General features: G+C 41.7%; 1 protein-coding gene across 1 annotated transcript in view; it reads left to right on the top strand.

Annotated features, from left to right (window-relative positions):
- Positions 1-23,939, top strand: part of LOC104511045 (RNA-binding motif, single-stranded-interacting protein 3) — a 345,645-nt gene that overhangs the window by 77,280 nt on the left and 244,426 nt on the right. Inside the window, exon 3 of the mRNA XM_010153498.1 lies at positions 14,057-14,148. Coding sequence (XP_010151800.1) covers positions 14,057-14,148 — 92 coding nt within the window. The remainder of the gene's footprint in view (positions 1-14,056; positions 14,149-23,939) is intronic.

Raw genomic sequence — 23,939 nt, 5'->3', positions numbered from 1 at the left:
ACAGCAGGGTGATCCACAAAGTAGGCTGTGACCCCATGGGGGACCCAGGCCGGAGCAGGCTGCTCCTGAAGGACTGCATCCCGCGAAAGGGATCCACTCTGGAGCAGTTTGCCAAGAACTGCAGCCTGTGGGAAGGACACATGTTGGAGTTTTGTGGAGGACTATCTCGTGTGGGAGGGACCCCACACTGGAGCAGGGGCAGAGTGTGAGGATCCTCCCCATTGTGAGGAGAAAGGAGTGGCAGAGACAGGTCACGGGCCCTGAGTAGCTCTGTGTGTTTCCCTTAATTTTTTCAGCCAACTGATCCCTTGTCATCTTCCTACCCACACCCCTCACTGCTTCCAGGGTCTGGTGGGAGTATGGGAAGTTGCCTTCCTTTGCATTTGGTTACAGAAACGGCTTTGAGAGCAACAGGCCAGAGATAAAGCAAGCAGCCTGCAAATTTTGTAGTACAGTGTTTATACTCTAAGAAAGCACAACCATGCATGCTGGATATTCGTCTGGCTAATTCTTGCTGTTGACAGTAAGCAGGCATTCAGTCTCAAAACATTTACGCATCTCTGCATTGACAACACCAACATGTATTTGGCATCTGCGTGAGCGATGTGCTGCAGTCCCTTCAACTATTAGCTGTCTTGCCTACTATAATGAATGTAGTAGGTCAAGTGACTGACCACGAACCTACACGCACAAATGTGTGAGATTCAGTGCCATTCCTTGAAAGACTAAAAATAGAATTTTAGATGGCTGTTCTTATTTCTTTGATATGCTGTATGAGGGTGCTGCTGGGCATTTAAAATGTCTTTTTCTCCTTTTAGGCATTTTGGCTTCCTAGACAAAATATGTTTGCTGTGTTTGTGTGTCCTGGCAAAACTCCTCCCTGCTTTCTCTTTCATTTTGGTTTATTTAATAGAATCATAGAATCACAGAACGGTTTGGGTTGGAAGGGACCTTAAAGATCATCTAGTTCCAACCCCCCTGCCATGGGCAGGGACACCTTCCACTAGACCAGGTTGCTCAAAGCCTCATCCAGCCTGGCCTTGAAGACATCCAGGGATGGGGCATCCACAACATCTCTGGGCACCCTGTTCCAGTGCCTCACCACCCTCTCTGTGAAGAATTTCTTCCTGACATCTAATCTAAACCTCCCTGATTTCAATTTATACCCATTACCCCTTGTCCTATCACTACAGGCTCTTGTAAAAAGTCCTCTCCCAGCACCCTTGTAGGCCCCCTTCAGATACTGGAAAGCTGCAATGAGGTCTCCTCGGAGCCTCCTCTTCTCCAGGCTGAACAAGCCCAGTTCTTGCAGCCTTTCGTCATAGGAGAGGTGCTCCAGCCCTTTGATCATCTTCGTGGCCCTCCTCTGGACTCACTCCAAGTGGTCAATATCCTTCTGATATTTGCTGTACTAAGCTGATATAGAACCACTCTTTTCATACAAAATCAGATCCTACTACAGACTTGGGCATCTCATCACTTCTCTGTATTAATTTCATAAAAATTCTGTAATTTTAAAAATTTAAATATCCCTCATAAGTAAGAGAATATTATTATTTCTGAGTTGTGCTCACTTTCATTTTTACTACGAATGTTTTAGCACATAAATTCCCCATCCCTCACATTTATCTTCTGTTATTAAGCATTGAAATGCGTATTTTTCTCTAAACTGGCATCATGGGGTGAAAGTTGTTCTCCTGTTGTACATCTGACCTTTTACTGGCAATATATGACAATGAGTTTGCTCTTCAGTTAAACCCTTAAGATTCTCCAGGGACTCTAAACAAAATGTTTTTACGTTTAGAAGGTGCCTGAACATTTAGGAATTGCTAGTGAGGATAGTCACTACTGATAGAACTCCTTGCTGATATTCTTATGATCTCGATGCAGGCTTGGACATGTCAGTCAGCATCATTGACAACACTGACTTACCTCTCTCTTTATGAGGCATATACCAGATTCCTATCTCATCCTCACTCATATTGCTACCAAAATTCCTTCCATACCTCCTCGTTACATGAAGTTGGGAAGCATTAGGCAATTGCACAGAAAGGTACTTAGATGATCGTAAAGACTGGACTGTGAGAAACAGGGAACAAATCCAACAGTAAAATCATCTCCTTAGGATGTAGCAGGAAAAACTCTGCATGGGAAGTTGGAAAATATCTATAGTGAATAAAGGAAAAGGATAACAGAAGTATTGTAAGATAACAGAAGATCTTGTAAGTGTCCGAGCCAAAAATGGGAACAGTTATTAAGGCAACAAATGTAGTACAAGGTTGTATCAGCTGAGATCCTTCCAGTATGTAAAGGGTAATATTAGCAATTACATGTCACTGGGGTGGTCCCACGTGGTCATCTAGTGTAGGGTTATAGTCATCTACTTTACAGAAAGTTCCAAGATGCCTCTTCCAGTCCCATATTTCTGCCTTCTGTCTACAATCTGTGTGAAGGCTTGTTGAGGTCATGAATTTAAGTGTGCAAGAAACTTCCTGCATGTTGGCATTTGTGCACAGGGGATTATCCTTCTGCTGGTTTGACCTCTTGATGTCTGATGGTCATCATCCAGGGAGGTTCAGTACAGCCTCCAGACAGCATCCTTCATCATACCTCTGTGGGGTGTGAGAGCCGTGTACTGTACCAGCAGGTGATTTTAAATGCAAGCTGACAGTCAAAATAAGACTAAATAGCTACCTGAAGTCACAGGAAGAAAGGTGTTCACTTAAGATTAAAACATTCTATTATTCACTTGATTCTTTTTCATATATTTGAGGTGTGTGATTTGTAATGATAGGAAAACTTCTACAACTTCAGAAATTCAGGATAGATTAAAAGCCAGCATGTCAACCACTTTATCTGCATCTTCCACTTACCTAGATTGTAGAACTATCTTGAATCTGAAAAATGGTTTGGAGATCTTGAAAAGAGATTTTTCTGATGTGATTTCTTCTCCATTCTTTTTTTTTTTTTTTTAATGTTTCTTTCTCAGATGGGAAATCTAATAGCCATTTCTGGGATACCCTAATAATAGCATTTTTGAACTTCAGGCTACATACAGATGTAGTGGATACATGATGAGAGGTTCAGAAGGTGCAACCGGTATTTAACTACAAAAGGATCTATTGCAAAAGAAAAAGAACACCCTGTAAACAGTAGTGGAAAATACAACCATAAAACTATAAGGATACTTACACTCCAATTGTCTGAAATACCACGTCAGACCTAAATCATTGGGCACTGAATCCACACAGTGTCATGGGTTTTGTTCTGACCTGTGTGTTGTGGCTTGTCGTGCTCTGTGCTGCCCATCTCTGCAGTGCTTCCTCTCCATAGCACAGGTGTAACATTGGTTGGGACCACCAACCGTTTCTTGAAAGTACCTTACCCTCTCGCTAAAGAGGTCGTTGGTATTTTAGTATTATGGTGGTGGTGGTGGTATCAAGATCCTTTTCTTAGTATCGGAATCATTCATCTCCACATAAAGCTCCAAGGCATTGTGAGTGTTGATGGATTGGAATGGGAGCTCTTTGCATGTTACCAATGCGTTTATCATAGCAAAGGTTGATGTGCCAGAGTTGGCCAACTGGCATGAAAAAAACATTTCACTTTCTGGGAAAGTGCTATCACTTTGCTGCCTTTTAGAAACTATAGTTGTTTCCTGAATTACAAGTGGTTTGCATAAAGAACATAAATTGCTGTGCTCTTTATCACTGCTTACTGTATGACAAATATACAGTCCAATTTTTCAAGTGTGGTGTCTTGAAAATGAATGTCTATTTGAAATGAAAACTATTTCAATACTTGAGCATCCTCCCTCTGGAACAGGCTGGATAATAACACGTTCATCACCTTGGGTTATTTTAATATTTCCTGAAGCCTGCACAAGATGCTTTCTATTTTCTTGTCAAAACATACTGAAATGAAAATTATTTTTAATAAAGTACAGTAATCACAGTGTGATCACCAAGTGCATCTTCTCTTGTCAGATTGTTCCTTCCTACTCGCGAGTATTTGCAGTTACTTAATGTCATGATTGCTGAGCAATCCAGCGTTGAGAGGAAGAGAATGGAATATTTCATTTCTGGAAGAGAGTACTGGGTGACACAGAACATCCTCCTTTGCCTCCTGGAATGGTATCATTGTTTAAACCTAATTCTGGAAGACTTGACTGCTGAAGAACTTCATTCTTTTTCACTCAGTATTTCATTGCTGTCTTCCATAGGTACCTCACGCTGAAAGCAGAGCTCCCTTTGGAATTCTGTGTTGTCCATAAATGCCTGCTGGAGTGCCATGCCAGCATGACAATATTAACATTTGTTTCTTACTAGTCCCTGGGAGTGCTGGAGTGAGTCTCATGGCTTCCTAGGTTATTAGTGGTGGGTAACTTGCTTAGCTTTGGGTAAACTGAGGTCCAGTATTTAGAAAGTTGCTTGTCTGCACAGGCGCTGGGAGCTTTCAGAGATAATGGCTGAATGATTTTTGTTTTTTTCTAAACTGTTTCTGTACACCAGGTTTTTTACTCAAGTCGCTCAGCTCTAAAATAAGTGATGGACAAATCTCAAGAGATTTGGTTTCGTATCTTACCCAAACATTATCCAAGCTAAGTAAAGCTCTGGAGTCTGCATAACTGAGCATGAAACCTCAGAAGAACAGACTTTCTCATGAGAGTGTCAGTGTTTCCTGCTTGCTGGAAATACCAAGCAAATAGCCTTTCTTGTGGTATTTTGGAACATCAGCATCTGGAAGTCGCTGTGATTAGAGAGGAAAGTGAATATGAAAAATAATTGCTTACAAAGCGAACCCTTTTTCACATTTGGGTCCTTTCTAGTTTTTCAGTGAAGCTATTAATTGATACCGTAACTCTGTACCTGAAAGTAGGAGATCTTAATCTGAAACTGCAAGTTCTGGCTATTCTGTTCTGGGTATTGTAAAATGTCATTGCTTGTGAGTCACCAAGTATTTCTTCAGTCAAGGGAAGAAACTGCTATTGTATCCTTCCCTCCCTTTTATGTAAATATGTAACTAAGCACTGCTCTTGGAGTACTTGGTTTTTTGGGAGAAGGTTCTGCTTTCTTCAATCACTGCTTCAAGTGTGAGGTTTAGCTCAGCTGCAGAGCCACAGTGAACGTCTTAGGCTAAACAAGCCTCGTAAAAATAATCTTAATGATTACATCATACAACCACTACACTGATAAAAAAGGTTGTGCTGCTAAGTAATTGGAATATGAAATTGTACGTCTGTTTGTATGGAAAATGTGGATGTGAGCTACCCCTGTATTTAAAAATAGAATTAACCTTCAGTTTGGATTCCAACAGTAGATCAACGGGACTTGCAGAGAGAGTAACTTCAGAAGCTGAAGATGGAAAAGCGTGTTTATCTTTTGTCCTTCTGCCACTGCAAGATTTACAATATGTTCTCTTCTTTATTCAGTCCATATTTAGTAACTCGAGCAATGAGTTTTCCATCCTTGGCTTTGTATGATTACTCCAAGTTCACGCTGTTAGCAGAATACCAGGAAATATTTCTCAACTTCCCTCTCGGCTTATTTTCACCAACATTTTCATTCTCTGATGGGTCCTCACCAAGTCCTGCATCTCACTGTTTATGCCGGTCATGTGCTGCAGTTCGGTTGCCTGTAGGTACTCCTTCACGTCTCGGTTCACTTCTAAAACCCCAAACACTTGGGGTATTGTTAGGGGTGATCAAATAAAAATCTGCCATTTGCAAAATCTGCCATTTGCAAAGTCTGGATTTTTATGGCTATATTTGTGCTCCTTCAGGAACTTTCTCCAGTTTGCCAGTCCTTGTGGTTCTGAATTGCCAGGAATGCTGTGTAAATGGTGAGAGAGGGTAGTCAAGTGCGATATCATTTGCTTGCTACGTATATTTGCTAAATTTGTACTGCTCACCCCTCTCCCCCTTGCTGTTGTTATTGCAACCATATTCCACAAAGAGCTTTTGTCAGTTTTGAGATCTGTTTCTGTTCTTTCAGAGGGTATATTTTTGGAAGGATTACATTCCAGAAGAATACACGTACATATGCATAACCATATAGTTATTTATTTAGTGAATAAATACTTCTTTCCCTCATACCAAAATTTTATAGGTTTCTTTCTGCTGTTGCCTTTACTTATTGGAGAATGCAATAATGTTTCAATTTAGTAACATGTTGAAAGATAAGAATAAGATTGTCACAAGTTCCATACTTAGGTTTTGCATGTAAATATTATCATTAATTCGTTGTGCAATTAATAATAACCTGCATTCATATACACTCTGTTTAAATCAAAGTGATTGAATGTTCAAATTAAGAATGTGTTTGCAAACAGATGTCTAAAAATTGTTTGTTAGTTACCTACAGTGCTGTTTCTCTCCAGTTTTGTTGTTATAAAGGGGATTCAAATAATGCAAGAGGCAAAAGAAATCACTGCAGGAACATAATCAAAGTGACAGTTTTGTGCCGTATTTCCATATCAAGCTAAAGCAAACAAAAAAAAATCAGCTGTATATGCATACTTAACAATGTAGGTGTGTCTCTGGGGGGTGATCTGAAATGAAGGGACTGTCTTTCCTTTCTCACATTTCAGAGTCTCCATTTTCAAATATTTTTCTAACTATATATTAGCTGTTTTAATTAAAAGGTGATGATTCACCATTTTCTAACCACCAATAATGTTTTTATAAAATAGAGATTTAAAAATAGTAATAATACAGAATATTTTACTGTTTATTTCTCTGAGCATTTGGAGCCGTAGGAATATTTTAGCACAGTTTGAACAATGAAAGCAAAAGCTGTTTTCAGTAATTTTGTGTTCAAGGACGATTCAGCCTCTTTGGTTGCTAACTCTCATTTTCCAAGGCTTATAAGACTTTAATTTGATTCTTTATCTAAGCATAAAACAATGTCTGAAAATTGCATAGTAAATTATTGGATAATCACTTTTTTGTGGACTACCTGATTGTCAGAATGAATATTGCCTTTTAAGAGACACTCTAAATAAAGTGCTGGGCAAAAGTGAACTTTACAACCAAAACTGACTTAGGTTCTCATGAAAATCCAAGTGGTTTCATCCAAGTGTGAAGGCAAAATGCCCACTGATTATTATATATTTCCTTAATTGTGTGTATATATTGGTGTTAGTGTAAAAACTTTGTGCTGGTGTCTTCAAATGTGTACATCTGTGTATACAGATATGTCTGGAGGTGACATTGTAAAGTTAACATTTGTAATAAATGTATGTTGTTTCATGGTTTCCCAGTTCAGCAAGTAGTTTTGACTTCTGCCTCATTCTCTAGGCTGGTATTCCTCTCCTTTGTCACAGCCCCTTTTGGAAGGGATTTTGAATTTCCAAACTCAGAGCAAAGTTAACAAAAACACTAATGAAAAAAAAGGAAGCACTCTCTTAAGATGAGTGTATCCTACTTTTTGTCCAAACAGCCTAGACCTCTTGAAGACCCAACATGAATGGTATGCTTAGTCTTGTCTGTTCTGGATTTCAGAGCTGATATATTGAATTCTAAATGGCCAGAAACGGGGACTGGGAACTTCATTACATGAAAAAGATGATGTATCCTGGTGGGAAGCTGAGTTCCAGGTGGTCTGGTATAGCAGGCCTAGAAAAACATTTTTAGGTGTAACAGAATTGGTGTAATTACATATAAGCAAATTGAGCTCTATCTTTAAAAATTAAATTCTTCACAATTGTGTAATTTTATGCAAAATTTACACAGGTTTTATTTTGCCGGGTAAAGTCTATGTGACAAATTCAAACACTCCAAGGTGGGAGAATGGCAGAGCTGGAGTGTCCCTCCTTTGCTGTAGCTTCCCTCAACTTCCTGTGCCAGCCGCTGAGTACAGAGGGACCTGTGAAGGTTCTGTGGGACAGGCACCAGTCAGCATTTCCCATCTCTCGGGCTGGATGTGTTCTGTCGATAGAAAGATGTTAGCACACATTAAACCTTTTGGTGAAGTGAGTTGTTTGACGTCAGTGGAACTGGAAGAGCTCCCCAGTATGTATGAGCTCCCCATCAGTATATGTAGGTACTTTAAACAAACAAGCAAAAGATGAGTTACCTGGGCATGTCAGCTGACTTCACATACAGACCCCATGCCAGTCTCCTGGCTGGGTGCGTCCGCTCTCCTGTCTCTGTGTGTGTGGCTGGGGCATTGCAAAACGCAGGGTACTACTTGACTTGAGTTCAAGTGATTTAAAGCAGCACCTGGTCAGAGATCAGAGTTGATGTTTGGCCTTGTGGCAAGGTGAAGCTGAGAGTTCACCAGCCCGAGCTTCTCCTTTGTCAGCCCTCCGCCGCAGGTTACCACCTTTGCAGAGGTCCAGCTCAGCAGACTGCCGAGGCGCTCCTTCTGGGACACCAGACTTTGGCGCTTTGGCTTTTTTTTTAATTTACAAAAGATGGGATGAGTGCAGAGCCGTGGCTGGCTGCGTGTTGCCCTTTCACCCCCCTCAGTGGTCATGGGGCTGTGGGCGAGCCGTTTCGGGGGGCAGTGTTAGCGGGAAGGAGAGAGCTGCTGCGAGGACCTGGGGGCATGGGGTCAGGGCAGGAAGGAGGGCAGAGCCGGCCGGCGTGGGTGCGGATTAGTTCAGTAGCTGTGACAGCTCCCTTTCCGATGGCGTCAGCAATGATGTCTGCCAACAGAGCATATTCCAGGCCAAAAAGCGTGGTTGTGTGCTAGCTATAAGTACTAACTGGGGGACCAAACTTCCTGGGTACCCTGAAACCTCTGTTCCCATTCGCTTCCAGTAGCTAACGCTGTTTTCAGCAGTGCAAAAGGAGGTGCCTCAATTCTCCAAAAAGGCAGCCAGCCCCTCGTTCCCATCACTGGGCGAGTGGAGCTCCCCAGGGCGGACTGTGAAGCCCACGTGTGCCAGTGGGAGCTCGCCTTTGCCGTGTGCCACCGCTCCAGCACTTTGCGATAATTGTGGGAACCACAAGTGGCAGGCGGTCCCTTAAATTATTTGGCATTACTCTTAAGTACCTGAGCGGTCAGGGCAATTCAGGGTTTGATGTTGAAGAACTCACCTTGCAATTACTTAAATCCACAAAATTGCACCCATAGGTATTTGCAGGCACCAGAATGTTGGTGTAAAATTAGAGACCGTTTCCTAAAACCTGTGCCTAAATTTTGATGATATACTGGATGAGGGGTTGTTATTTTGAAATGGATTTGCGGAAAGCGATTGAAAATCTCCAGGCATCCCATCTGTGTTTAAAGTAACAACAATAACAAAACTTTAAATTAGCATAGGAGATTTAAGACATTTCAGGAAAACATTGATTAAATCTGCCAATGAAATGAATGTGTTTGGCGAGTGACCTAATTAGTGTATACTTGGTTCTTTTTCACTGCACTGCTTACCACTAATTGCTGTTCTGCTGGTCTTCTCCTGACAAGTAAGAAAAAACAAGGATGAGGGATTTGTTGAGGAAATAGTGACATTCAGTTTTAATTCATTTGAACCTGCTGCCAAGCTTAATTATGGAACTGGGAAACTGAGACCGGGCGGCCCCCAGCCATTTAGGTTATAGGAGACGGAGATGTTTAGTGTCTGCCAGTGTATTTGGGTAGCACTTACTGCAGCTAGCTATAAACTTGCGCTTGCTGATGCTTAGCTCTTTTCTTTCCCCCACAGGTACAAAACCACTGGGTTTATTCCTTAAATTTGATTATTTAGGTCTAATGGCATCAGGCCAAAACAAAATTACAGGCATTTTATTTCTGAGAGGGAAGGTTGAACAATTAATCTGGGTAGTCTTGTCTTGGGGTTTTGTGTGTGTGTGTGTTTGCATGTACAAACTAGTAATATGTCATTCCGTAAAAAACAAAACCAACAAAACCTCGGGATCCTGGAATACTTGCTGTAGCACTGGCGTGCCGAAGTCACCCTCAATGTAAGTACATTTGCGCTGAGGGGCTCACATTAGGGATAAATTCAATTCCCATCTCTCCAAGCAGCAGGGGATAATGCAGCTTTCCCTATTTGCGTTTGGAGCTCTTAAAGGAAAAGGGCAGGCTGCTTCGTGAAAAAAGGGGAAATAGTTTTGGTTTCCTGTGGTGGTGATGGATTCTTGTGAGCGGAGTCTGAAGGGCCCGGTTTAGAATCCGAGCGCATTTTTCATGACATTCTCCACAAAAACTGAGGGGGAAATACAGTCCATTGACCAGAATGTTTACAGGCAGTGCACACATTAAAAAAAAAAAAGCAGGAACAAAAAGAGCTGTGGAATTTGAGGCTAGCAGAGGGTGGGGCTTGCACTTGTTTTTAAAAGAGGAAAAAGAAACGTAGACGTTTTCTTAGAGCAGCGGTGGCCGATTGGCAGATCCTGGTCTGATTCCTTCCCCGGGGATGTTTCCAGCCGGCCTGCTGCCTTTTCCCAGGAGGAGCCAGGGAACGGTTATCTGAGCAGGGATGGATCTCTGAGCAGCCAAACCCACACTTGCTGCACCTGCCAGGGGCTCTGCCGGCGGGGCCAGAGCGGGGTACAGCCGCCTGCTTCTGAGCAGGAGGGAAGGGCTCAGCACAGGGAGTCTGAGGATTCACTTGTGCTACGGGGAGGGCTTGAGGGGGGTGTCCCAACACCCAGCTTTAGCGTCTGCGGGGACGAAACTGGATCAGCCCAGGAAAGTTTATAAACCAAAACCCAAACAAAAATATCTGGGCCGCTTTGTTTAGTGCCCAGACCCAAAAAAATGAAGTGAGTTTATAAACAACTGAAATATGTTAGTGTAGGTCACCAACATAGGCTGTAAACGTCTACATGGAAGAAGATAAACTATGCAGGAAGGCAGCGTGCCTGGTTTTCTGTTCTATAGCATTGCAGGGTTCTTGTAAGGATACTTGAATGCTGAAACAGCCTGGGAACTTGGCTTCCCTCGTGGCAGATTGATGTTCTTTGGACGCGTTTTCAGCCATGGAGTGATTTTGTCCTGATGTTCTGTGTGTGGTGGAGAGATGTGTTGGGAGGGGGGGAAGGCCAGAAAAAGATACTTGGAATGAAAATGAACTTGAGAGAAAGAAAAAGAGCTGTTCTGCAGTGAGGCCGGGAGTAGTAATACTAGAATGCATAACAGGCAGCTAAAGCTGCAAGGTTTTTTTGTCTCGAGACTCTCACTGGATCTCTTATATCATTATACAGCCCCTTGTGCCCATTGAATAAATGCTTAGAAGATGTTAAGGGCTTTAAATATTATAGACTGATGTTAATGTTTGATAATTCACTATGTTGGATATACCTGGTCTCTATAGTACAATACCAGAATATTCTTACATATTCCGGTTTATTTTTACAGGCAGTGCTAACTTAGATGTGAATACTTTCTGTGCTGTCTAGAAAGTCATATTAAAAATAATTTCCCTTCCCTTACTGCATACATGAATCCTTCACCGTACACTGGTGATAAATATCAAAATCTAACGCTATTATCTGTTTTAAATGCCAATATTAAAACTTATTTTTGCACTTCCACCTTCTGGTTTTCGGTACAAACATGATGAGAAATAAGAATTTAATCTCCTGAGAAGACCACCTTGCTATCCTAAAAAATAATTTACTCTGTGTTTGATCCAAGCTATCCCATTGACTTCCCAAGGCATTTCAGGTTTCCCACGTGGCAGCACTGTCTTCTTGCAGGATCTCTCATATAGCATGATGGAAGCTGCATTTAATTGTATTTCCTCCTTCCTCCCAGAAGCTGCTCTACCAAAGGGCAAAAGCACTGGAGAAATCCAGGGAAGACTCTCTCTTTTGTAACATGTTCCTTTTGTTCAAAGCAGCATCAGCTTCACTGCCACTCTGCAGTGAAGAGAGAGCTTGGATAACATTGCAAAGCAAAATTCAGTCTAGAAAATTTAAAAATGGCATGCTCAGTAGCAATAAACAGGGAAAATCAAATGGGGCAGGTAAATCTGAGCAGGTAAAACACCTCCCCACCTCCACAAGTTGAGCAGACTCCAATGCACTTCTCCATGGTGCTGTTGCTACATCTGCATTAAATCTTCTGTTTCAGTGCACAGTTGTTCTAGGCTTGCTCTACCAAAAACTTCACCCAACCCCTCCCTCCCCGCCAAAAAAAAAAACCAAAACCACCACCAGAAAACTGAGGGGAAAAAAAAAGGAGGTTCAGATCTTGACTTTGTTATCAAAATAGTGCTTTTCATACTCTTTAAATGTCAGCAATTTCTTTAACAATTTTGCTTGTTTCTTTTTTCTGATTTCTTTTTCATTTTCTTAAAACCTTGCGAATGAGACTTAAGCCAAGAAAACAAAAAAGTCTATGTGCACGAAATTCTTTCATCATTGGACCAACCGCTGCATCGAGTAATGCATACCTACCAAAATAATAATAAAGATATAGGGGGCAGGGTGATCACAAGCACGCACTCTTATACCTTGGTGCGGTGCAGAGAGGGAGGCAGTAAGGCCTCCCAGGAGCAGGAAGAAAGGCTGGCAAAAGAAAGAAAAATGGATATGGCAGGAAAGCATATCTGTGGTTGCCTCCTGTGTGATGTGTATTGACCTAGTAAATGGAGATGTCTGCAAAGGAGCTGCTATGCTATAAATATGCTTGTGCTAATATTATTAAAGCTTTCAGGCAGTTCAGTTTGGTCTGTATGGCTTCCCAGGGAGATGCCAAAGACGTGGCCCCTAGCCACAGCTTGTCCGAGCAGCACGTGCCTACCTGCACTGTAATTGCTTAATAAGATACAGGCTGGGATTTTCAGAGGATTCCCTGGATGGATTGTGAAATAGATGCAGCCGCCTAAGTAGATGCTTGGCGAGATTTTTAAATCTTCCTAACTGTGTTGAAATCTTTATGAGCAAGAAGTTTGAATTCTGCTGAAGATCAGAGATAACTCAGTTCTTAGAAGTTGTGAAAAGTTCATTTCTTGTCCTCTTTACCCTCCTTTGTATCTTTATGAAAATAAAAATACTTCCAAAGTTGTTGATATCTAGCTGGGGTTTAACAGCACTGGTCTTGCTTGAACATACCAGTCTTCATCACCAAAGAATGGTTTGGGTTGGAAGGGACCTCAAAGACCATCTAGTTCCAACCCCCCTGCCATGGGCGGGGACACCTTCCACTAGACCAGGTTGCTCAAAGCCACATCCAGCCTGGCCTTGAACACTTCCAGGGATGGGGCATCCACAGCTTCTTTGGGCAACCTATGCCAGTGCCTCACCGCCCTCTCTGTGAAAAACTTGCTTATTAAAGGAAGAAAAAATGTAGAGGGATAGAGAGAGGGAAGAAGAAGATAGGAAGTGACTGGCTGATTAATAAACTCAACTATTGCAAATACTGGGAGTAGAAAGCCACTTAAAAGCAGCTGATTATCCCTTGCCAATCCCTAGGATCTAACCTCACTAAGCTGCTATTCAGATTATACCCTGAAACAGTTCCTGGTAGGGACCTAGCCCTTCTTCCAGCAGAGAGGGTGGCAAGATAAAAAGGGTGTGGTTTAACCAGGCCTCAACTTTATTATCTTACCATCTTCTGGAGCTATTTGGCAGTCACTTATCGGGCACAGGTTGCGATTTCTCCTTTAACTACTGAGATGGCCCCAGTCTGCCGCAGAGCCCTGCTACCCTCCACTTATTATAGTTAAACCTCGTATGTGTTCAGGGGACAAGGAGAGGGTGTTGTTTTCTCAGAAAACCAGCTATTGCAAGCTGTAGTTTTGTGTCTGAGGGATGGCAATACTGCTGCCTCCTCTTAGGGAAGAGATGGCACAGGCCTCCACAGCACATACACCCTCCTTCTGTCCGTTAGGACAGGCATAGAGCTGCCTTCTCTCCCCCTCTGCTGCACACCGTCCTGCACTGTGAAGCTTCAGGTCATTGCATTTCCTTAATCCCCACTGGATTCAGGAGGAAAGGTGTAAGAAATAGAGGTGTGATGGCTCATGGTAGTGGCAGTGCTACCAGAACATTATGAGCCAATGTGAGAGAAAGGAAAGGGTTGCCTTCTTTATAAAATCTTTATCTATGCACAGAGACATGGATAATAATGAAAATGTCTGTCTGTTTATTTTTTAGGTTACGGTTTTGTAGATTTTGACAGTCCAGCAGCAGCACAGAAAGCAGTAGCATCTCTCAAAGCAAATGGCGTGCAGGCGCAGATGGCAAAGGTAAGAGCAACCATGTTATTACAGCATTATCTGAGCTGTTGGGTTACATTTCCAGTAATCTGCTTTGCTCCTCTTTTTCTTAAGGTTTTGGATTGCTTATTCCAATGTTTCTTTCCATCCTTTGGCTCGAGCACCTTATTCATGTTATGGTTTGTCTGTGTTGTCGAGAGCTGCGTCTCATGCAATGGGTTCTGCCCTGATACTCTCTCTCTGCCCCTCTCACTGGGGAGGGTTGTGAGATGGAGGGCGCTGAAGTGGCAGAGCGGTTGGAAACGCCTTCGTGCTGACTGCACTGTGAAAGAATTGCCTACGCCCCGGAGTTGTCTTCATTTGGTTCCTTTGCCTTGGAATAGTTATTCCTTTGTGATGTGCCCGGTAGGTTTCTCTGAAGGAGTGATTGACTGAACATAAGGGAGGTTTGTTTGATCTGCCTTCGTTTGGCTTCTCCTGCCTTTTTATTTTGAGGACGTAAATGGAAGTGTAGCAGGTTGCTGAAAGAATAGCTGCTGGAGGTTGTCTGGAGGTGACTGGCATCTGTTGGCTGCAGAGGCCACGCTGTACATCTCAGAGCAAGCGCAGTGAGCTCAAACACTCCGGTTCTGGGATTGTCCTTTGTCCCCAAGCAAAAGGGCTGACAGGGAGAGGGGGGTTAGAGTAAATGACCGTCATGTGCTCCGGCTGTTGCCTTTCTGAAGGCATAATCATGTGTCTTTGGGCTCTAGACTGTGTCAGCCAGCAAATATAGCTGTTGCTTTGTACTTTCAAAATACCTTGTCCTAGAATCACAAAAAGCCCTTAATATTGCCTGATTTAGTCTCTGAAGAAATGATGCTGGCCTAGAATCTCAAGCAGTAAAAACAAACAGGTAATTACAAAACCAGAGGCAAATCAACTGATAAAGAATCACCACACTTGAAGATTCTCATTTAAAGGAATGCTGGTGATTTAAATCTTTGTTTTTCAACAATACCATACTAAAAACATTCTTTATTGCAAAAACAAAATCCTTGGTGGTAAATGAGGTTCTTTTCCCTTCTACTGAATTACACACACTGTGCCTTAAAGTAACTGGATGCAATCCATGAAGTTCTGTCCAACAGCGCCCCAAAATGAAAGCTGTGCTGGTTTATTGGCTGTTACTTTTTATTGACATGTGGCAGTAAAAAAAATATTTGCTTCAAATGGATAAAAGATGGCAAGCTGAAGAATGTGAACACCTACTAAGGACTGTGCTATTTTATTTCTCACATAGAGTGCATCTCCTTGTTAAAATACAGGCAATTTGATGAGCCTGAATTAAGTCTGAAGTCTGTAAGTCTGAAGAAATTACCTAAACCTTTTGCATGCTGTATCTTGAAAAACTGAAGTCAGTGTCCTGTATCCTCTGTTCTGCATTGCAAAGCTGTGAAAAAGAAACCGAAGACACAAGATACCTTTTGTCCTACTGGTTGTTATCACATAGCTATTTCGGGTGAGGAGTAAAGCTCTAACTGCATGAATCTGTAAAGTCATAGATTTAAAATTAGAGATTTAAAGATAGGATTGAAAGATAAATCTATATTTGGTATTCTCCTGATTTAGAACAATGAATAATTTCAGCACTTGCATGCTTGGAAACACCAAAACAGAAGGTGACTTAAAATACTGTGTTTTGGATCATCCAGTATTTTCTGGGGCTAAAAACTAAATAATGCTTTTAGAGTGGGAAGGGCTGTACCAAACACTGAGGTTGGTCCAGCAGGGGATCTGTGGCATGAGTAGTTTTTTGCCCTTCATGATTTTGAGGAGGCTGGTGTGTTTTGTTTGCATAAGGCTGACTGTATTTTTAATATTTAGCCATGGTGCCTGGAGTGCCACATAGGTTCTTTTTAGTGCGTTTGATAGTTCAAGATAAATACACAACTGGCTTTTCCAATCGCTGGAAAAAATCAAAGTATTCAGAAAAAACGGGGATTCCACGGAAATTGAGGCAACTCTACACAAAGTACCTCACATTGCTGAGAAGGCAGGAGCCTGGGAAAGCAGCTCTATCTGCAGGAACACGTTAGTTCTTGCAGATGTGGGAAGCCAAGTTGCATAACAGGACAGAAAGACGACGTTACCTGCCAGTGTCTGAATTAGCAGGCAGGTGGGGGAAGCAAAGTTGCAAAACGGGACAGAAAGACGACGTTCCCTGCCAGTGTCTGAATTAGCAGTGAGGGTGCAGAAGAGGTTTGAAGAAAGAGGCAGAAGAAGAATTTAGCCTCCACTTCTGGAATTTTGTCCAGAGCAGTTTTTTTTCAAGAACTACTTTAATTAGTGGTGAATGTTAGCGGTAAAAGAAGGAGAGTAAGTCTGAAGCAAGTACCTAAACCTTTTGCATGCCAGACCTTGAAAAAATAAAGTCAGTATCCTGTATCTTCTGTTCTGCATCACAAAGCTGTGAAGCTGCCCTGTGAAAAAACACAGGAGAGGACTGTAATCTGGGTTCAGCAAATGTCAAAAATCTCAGTCCAGTCATGGACACTTTTGAGTAAAGGTGAAAGAGGCATCAGCCAGCTTTTGCTGTGTGCTGGCCTTCTCCAGTAGTGAGGGAAAGTATGCTGAAGTGTCGGTAGAGTCTGTGTTTTCCTGGAGAGAACTCTTGCTCGGAAAGAGACGTTCTTTCTCCATTTAACACAATATAATTTTTCTCATAGAAATCCAGGAATCTTCTTTGAAAAACAAAAAGGAGAACTGAACCCCCACCCATGTTGGCTAATAGAAGTATCTTGTGAATACTTGACTAAAATGTACTCATTTTAGTGATGCCTAAGCACAGCCACCTCCCTCAATTTTATAGCATTTGGACACCATTTTGGCTGATCTTGTTTCAGAGTGCTGTGTCTGGAAGAAGGTTAAACTCTGGTGGTTCGATGCTCCAAGTCCCATCACCTTTGGAAGACTTGTTCTGTCGAGGCTAATACACACCCCTTAACCCTGGAAATGCAGGGGAAAACATCATTAAGTGTGTTTGAATCTCTCTTTTTGTTCTCTTGGATGCTGTTCAGCCTGATGCAAAGTAGTCGGGAGGGGATTGGGCTGAGGGAGAGGAACAGCAGTGTAACTGCAGAGGTAGTGGTGGCAGCTGGGAGGTGAGGCCTCATGGGCCTATGGTCAGCTGCCTGCTTGGTGGGATAAGGACCCTCACAGCCTCCCACCCACGTGAGATTTGTGCAAGGCCCTCGTGCATGCGTGCGCTCTCACCTTGCCTCTTCATGATTTCCCTCACAGAGGTACCCAAAGCAGAAGGCTACTCCCACTGTCCTATGTCCGGGTAACTTTATCTAAGTTGTCTATCATTTTCAAAAGTCCTTATTAAATAGTTTCATTTATTGAGAAAGATCCAAGCCAACGGAGCTGCTGAGTGATGGTTTCTCAGCTGGCCTGTCTTATTTTACTATGTGCTTCCTGCTTGCCTTTGGAAATAGCTCACACGTGCAGATTTGTCTGTAGGTACACAGTGCCTGCTTGTCCCCGGCTCCTAGAGTCCAGGTGGTTTTTGGTTTTGTTTTCTTACTAAAAATAACACAATTGATACACCACTGGATAATCTCACAGGAATTATTGATTTGTTTGTCTCTTTGTGATAGGGACTACACAAACATGACAGGGAAAAGACAATGCTTATGTCCATGGTTTATGTATCAGTTTGGCTTTTTTCATCTGCTCCTTTCATGTGTTTTCTAGAAAAACATTATAGACAGAACATGGAAAATTAATAAGGAGAATCTTAGTAATACGGGAGTTGGCTCACTCAAGTAGTCAAGAAAACTAGTACAAATGAAAAACATATCAATGTTCTAATAAAATCTGTAGCCACATGTATTCATGGGATTTGCAATAGTCCTTCACCCTGAATTACATATTCATGATGACACTTCTTAATCCGCTCTATATGTAAGCTTTAATGGTACTGAGGACTCTAAATCACCTGAAGAATCAATAGAAATCTCTTGTCTAAATAAATGTGAGGGTGTGAACTTGCATCAGCCCCGAAGTGGGTGGACTGTAAAACTGCAGAGTCAGTTTAGATCTTTACGAACGTTTTTGGGTCCCCTCTGCCATCTTTTATTTCCAGTTCTAGTCTGCTGTAAGATTACGTAAAGTGAAAATTCAGGCAAAGGTAGGTTCTTGCAGAGAGTGTATGAGTTTTTAATATCTAGAAGCCCATTAGGAGCGTTGAAATAAACACGTTCAACAAGGATATGTTTTCAATCATTCTGTTATTCCAAATGCATTTATAAGGCTTAAAAAATTTATTTGATGATGCGTGTCTTCTCTGGGTTTTCCCTTTGCATGTGTAATGCAGTTAAACCTCCTCGGCACCTGTGTGAGAAACGTGGATGTTGAAGAAATATTTAATCAGCATTGGCAGTTGTCTAAGTCCAGGGAACATTTCTCAGCTACCCTGCTGCATTAATTGCCATCCAGAGGGTACACTGAAGGAGCTGGGTCTGGGAAAGGACTGTGCTAATAAGCCCTGATGTGTTTTCCTAGACAAGAGAATTACAGAATGTGATTTTGCTTCTTGTGTGATATTTTTCTCATCTCTCCGTCATGCAGAAGCTTAAATACGGGGAGTAATCACCATTTGGGTGAAACATAAAAGGGAGCTGTTTCCCACAGAATGGAACCAAGTACAGGAGCTTCTGAAGAGGAACAGAGAGCTGGTTGCTCCGTAGTTTTTCTCCAAGGAAAAGGAAATCCCATAGAAGAATCTTATTTATTTTCCAGGCTTTTGCGTAGGTTTCAGGAATTGCTCTGGTATGAGTCAGCTGACCAAAGAAGTCCATTCTGCCTTCTCATTTTTCAGCTTCATCTTCTCTTCTTTTTAAACTACTTCCCTTTTTTCTCTGTCATACACCAATATGCTGAAGGCTGTTCCTTAAAATGGAAACTGCAGAAAATGGGAAGACTCTCCAGTGAAAGCCCTTCCTCCTAATATTTTTTAGTCTAGATTCTTAATGGAAAATCTTAGTACTCTGTATTTTGCTATCCTTACAAAATACGAAATATGCTCTATAGGCTAAACATCTAATAACACGGAATCCCACAAGTGATTTCTTAAATCATGACTGAAATGTCTGCAAATTGTAGCTAACCAACCTTCAGGCTACTGGTTGGTTGTGGTTTTGGACAGTATTTGTGGATAACAGCCTTACTGACTGAGTTAACTTCCCTTCTGATACCAAAGCAGGGTGCTAGGATTTTTGGAGTTCAATTGTCAGGCTTTGTTTTAATCCCAACCTCTAATTATCTGATATTCCCCCCACACACACACACCCCTGCAAACTCTTCTATGAAGTCAAATATTTTTATTGGCTCTTCCAAGTAATTTTCTTTTTTTGCTGCTCTAGCAGGAGCTGGTGACTCTGGAAACCCCAGCATGCTCAGCAACATAGGAGAAACTAGGAAAACGGGGCTGTGCTGATGCTGGCCACCTTCCTCATTGCTTCTGAATGAATTGCACAGCCAGGCATGGGCTTCTGCTTCACCCCAGTTACCAGACTTGTTGAGTGCAACTGTGTTTGCGGGAGGGAGGAGGATGCTCTGCAGTGAACGCTCCTCTTACCTTCCTAAAATGTTAACTGTCTCCCTGTGTTTATGCACAGTACATGCTGACTGACCAGTACTGACCTGAATCCATAACAATCCTGGGTTAAATGACAATGAAAAATTATAGCTGGGCGGAAGTGAAGGGTGATTCAGTTTAGATTTGGAAATCATGGATGCCAGTGTCTCTCTCCTATGATTTCTTTTACCAAGTCACCTGTACCAAAGAATCTTGTAGAAACAATAACCACAAGCCTCAGGTTTCATATAGTGCCACTTATCAAAGCCATGCCCTCCTCATGCTCTCTTGCCTGCTTACCTGTGGTGATGTTTTGCATGAACTATCTTTTACTCTTTTAATGTGGAATCATAGTTTCCAGCTGGAGTTAGCTGAAGTGCAGGTTTTGTAAATACAGGATTTTTTTCCATTCCTTAAAGGATGGTGATTGATGAAGCATTGAAGAGATGCCAAATAATTTGTTTTTATCGGATATTTTGATGAATTTTCTTAGGAAGATGTGCCTTTCCAAACCTGGAAGGGTTTTTTGGTGTGTTTGTTGTTTTTGTTTGTTTGTTTTTGTTGGGTTTTTTTTACAGATTAAACACTGTCTAAGTTCAGGATTCAAATCACAGACGTACTGCAGCAAAGCGCTAACTTTAAATTTCAGAAAACCTGCAGTAGCAGATGACCGTGTCATATGAGTTTCCTAGACAATCAAGACTAAAGCAGTGAGCAGCTTTATAAAAACCAGCTGAAGTGCTGGATTGGGGTGATAGTGAAGATACATGACCTTAACGGAAGGACTTCATAGTCTCATCTAGCCTGGAAAATTTCATGCTTCTACCTGAAAACTATATGGTAGCCAATGTGAAATGTGCTTATGATCCTGTTCCTGCTTTTAGATGCATGCTCACAAGCCAGCATAGAATGCATTAGCTGGAGCCATTCTTGAAAGAGCATCAAGTAATCCTGGGGATATTAAAATTCAACCGTCCTTTCACGCTTGTGTGTATTGCTCCTTAAAGGTAGGAGTATGAAGGTCAGTATGAAAGGGGGTGTGCCTCGACAATGCTTGTACCACACCTGCCAAATTTATGCACAAAAATTTCTTTGGGAGTTTTCAGAAGTGCTTAACATGGCATAATTCTGCTCTCTAGAAGTGAATGGGACTTTGCTGTTGATTAATGGAGAGGAATTAGGTCAGCGCTATGTTCTTTTGTTCCCAAAAATCTTAGCTCAGCACCTTTGTTAACCACTAGGTTAGCTTAGAAAATCTTACGGCACATACAATCATGTTTATTCTCTAGCTATCACCTCAAATAGACCTTGCCATGGTTTTATACTTCCTTCTTCAAGCGCTGCTTTAGTTTCTGGATTGATTTTTTTCCTAATGTAACTTCATCTAAGATTAAAACATTCCTCTGACTTTGAAAATTGCAATGTAAATAATCAGTAAATATATCCACCTCCATGCTACTAATGCTCCACACTAGAGAACAGATGCTGATAAGTGAACGATGTCGCCAACTTCTAGGCTGGAGAATAGTGGAATTACTGGGTTCTTTTCAGGTTATGAACTTCAGCCAAACAAGAATTGGCCTTTTTTATAAATACACATTGTTCTTGACTTTCCTCTGACTTGGAACACATGTGAATTGGTAATAATACAGCTGAAATCCACAGAGCTTTGGCAATTTAAGCCCGAGAGAAGAATGGGGCTCCCGGTCTTTAGCACTCACATAGCTATAGCTATACATCTTGGAAGCTTTTACGCACTCTTTGCAAACCCTTTATGTTTGCAGAACAGGAAATCTGAGTCCTACAAATGAGTTAAACACTGGAGTCAGATTAGTCCTTTTTTCCCTCCATACTCAGGAAACTCCAAACGCCCCATGGAGGAGTTATCCGACCACAACTATGCAGCTTGGGAATCTGCAGCTCAGACTGAGAGAAACTATGTTCTAAATTCAGTAAGCACATCTTTACTCACCAGGAAAAAACCCAGTGCACTCTGAAATGATCAAAAAACTGTGGTTTTAGAAAATATTACTGTGGTAGAAAATGGACATAGCCTTTCTTGCAGTGACGTATCATTTAATCGTGTTCTTCTGTAGCTCAGCATGAGGATGATGCTTTTGTAAGGTGAGAAACAAAACAATCGTATCTAGCATGCTTCCTCGGGAGGAGGAGGAGATGATTCACATGACCACCAGCAGGACGGTATGTGCATGCTTTTTTGGGGTACCGCTTAGTCTGGACTGAGACACAGATTCAACGAAGCAGTGCGATTTGTGTGAAAATCAGGCTGCTCAGATTATTTTGTTTGATTTGGAAAGCAGGTGTACGAACTTCAGTAACATTTCTTCTGAGTTGTTGTGAGCGCCTGTGTAACAGCTCATCAGCCTGGAAATACACAGGTGCATATTCTGCCAGTAAACACAAATCTACTAGTAATATGCATAGATACTCCCTGTGCACATGCACATCCCCCACGGAATATCTAAATGTTACTGTATGAGTGAATACTCTGCTTGTTATTTCCTTATTAGTGAATGTCTCCCATTCAACTGACATGTCTAAGTGGTTTGGCTGTAATTTAAATAAATTTAGGTTTAGGTGCAGTTTTGTTCACTCATGAATGATGATTTTTGTTGCTGTAAAAAAACCCTATATTTTTCCATTGTATATAATTATCAGTTTAGGCTTTTCTTATGATACATGCAATAAACTGAATCATTATGGCAGCTCATTGTATTTTTTAGTCCTTTGACTTTTCCTTTATATATTTGAGCTCAGAAAAGGAGGAAAGGTTGAATTCGGTTTGCAGTCTCATTAGACTAAATTTGATGTGATCAAAATGATGTAAGAATGTAAAACTGGCCGTATCAAGCAAGAATGAACGTGCCCGCAACATCAGATTCTCTTTCTGACAGTGTGCTGTAGCCCTTTCCAATAGAGGAGTATGAGAGCCAGGCAAGCATCTGAGGATACTTCCCCAGAGTGCTCTCCTAGGCTCCAGCGCTTTGCAGTTTGGGTTTTCCTGGGTGTGTATTGAATAGCCTTCTGTAAAGCTGCCTCCCCACCCCCAAATGAAGCATTTTTCCTGCCTTTTTTACATTTAGTTTTGGCAGCAGAACATCCAGCTGTAAGAAATTCTTCATTTTAACTATATGTTCTTTGAAGAACCATCTCCTTTCCTTCTGCTAGACCTGCATGTTGCTTGCATCGATTGCCTGCTAATTCTTGTATTGGAATAGGCAGAAAACTCTTGTTCCCCATACATCTTTTTCATGCCACTTATGATTTTATAAATCATAGCATCCCTATTCTTTTTCACTTTTAGAAAGATATGCTAGGGTGGGCATGTGTAAACAAGGATGTGGTTCTTATACGCAAGGAGCAGTTGCTAAGTAATGAACGTGAAGCGTGGTAAAGTGTTTTTGTAATATGAGAGCACGGCTGATCAGAAGCTTAGAGGGTCATTTTCTATCAATATGCTGGACATCAGTATGGCTGATGTTGCAGCCTGAGAAATGGGAAAATGGACATGCAGAGGGAAGGGTACATTTGGCTGATACTGGATATTTTGTAAAGCGTACCTCATTTTGTACAAGGATAAATGCGCACAGCTGATTAAACCTAGGAAGATCAATTTTTAAAATAAAACCAGTCAGCTTTAGAAAAATGTGTCTCAGATAATTGGAAGTGTTAAAAATAAGTAACATAACTATTCCTTTAAAACAGTAAGTGAAGAAGGTATAAACCCAAGTATGAGGACATATTTTCAGTGTTGTGTCAAGAGGTAATATACCCCAAAAAAATCCCACGTCTATGTGTAAATAAGGCATTATAATATAAATGCTTAAATTCTGAGATTGATTGATCTCAGCTTTCCTTAAATTTAGATTGAATTAGTGGCTGTCATACTGCTGAACAATACCTGAAACGAATGTCACCAGTTGATCAATGTCTGGCCAATTCTGTCAGCAGACCTGGGGACATTACCTTTGCCAGGGACTACTGTAAGTATCCCTGTGCATTCTGTCTTGTGCTTACTGCTTGGGAGTGATGCTCCCAGCAATGCTGCAGCAGTGCCTTCATGTCTAAAAGGAAGAAAGGACTGCAGCAGAGCTCCTGCTGTGTGGGTAAATCCTTATGTAAAAAGGAGTATATTAATGCTGTTCTGCTTTCCTTAACGCTCGCGGAGGAAAATGAT

This window comes from Eurypyga helias, unplaced genomic scaffold (genome assembly GCF_000690775.1).
Source record: "Eurypyga helias isolate BGI_N326 unplaced genomic scaffold, ASM69077v1 scaffold5746, whole genome shotgun sequence".
NCBI classification, from domain to species: domain Eukaryota; kingdom Metazoa; phylum Chordata; class Aves; order Eurypygiformes; family Eurypygidae; genus Eurypyga; species Eurypyga helias.
Note: the sequence above shows the minus strand (reverse complement) of the source record. Positions and strands in the feature narration are given on the sequence as shown.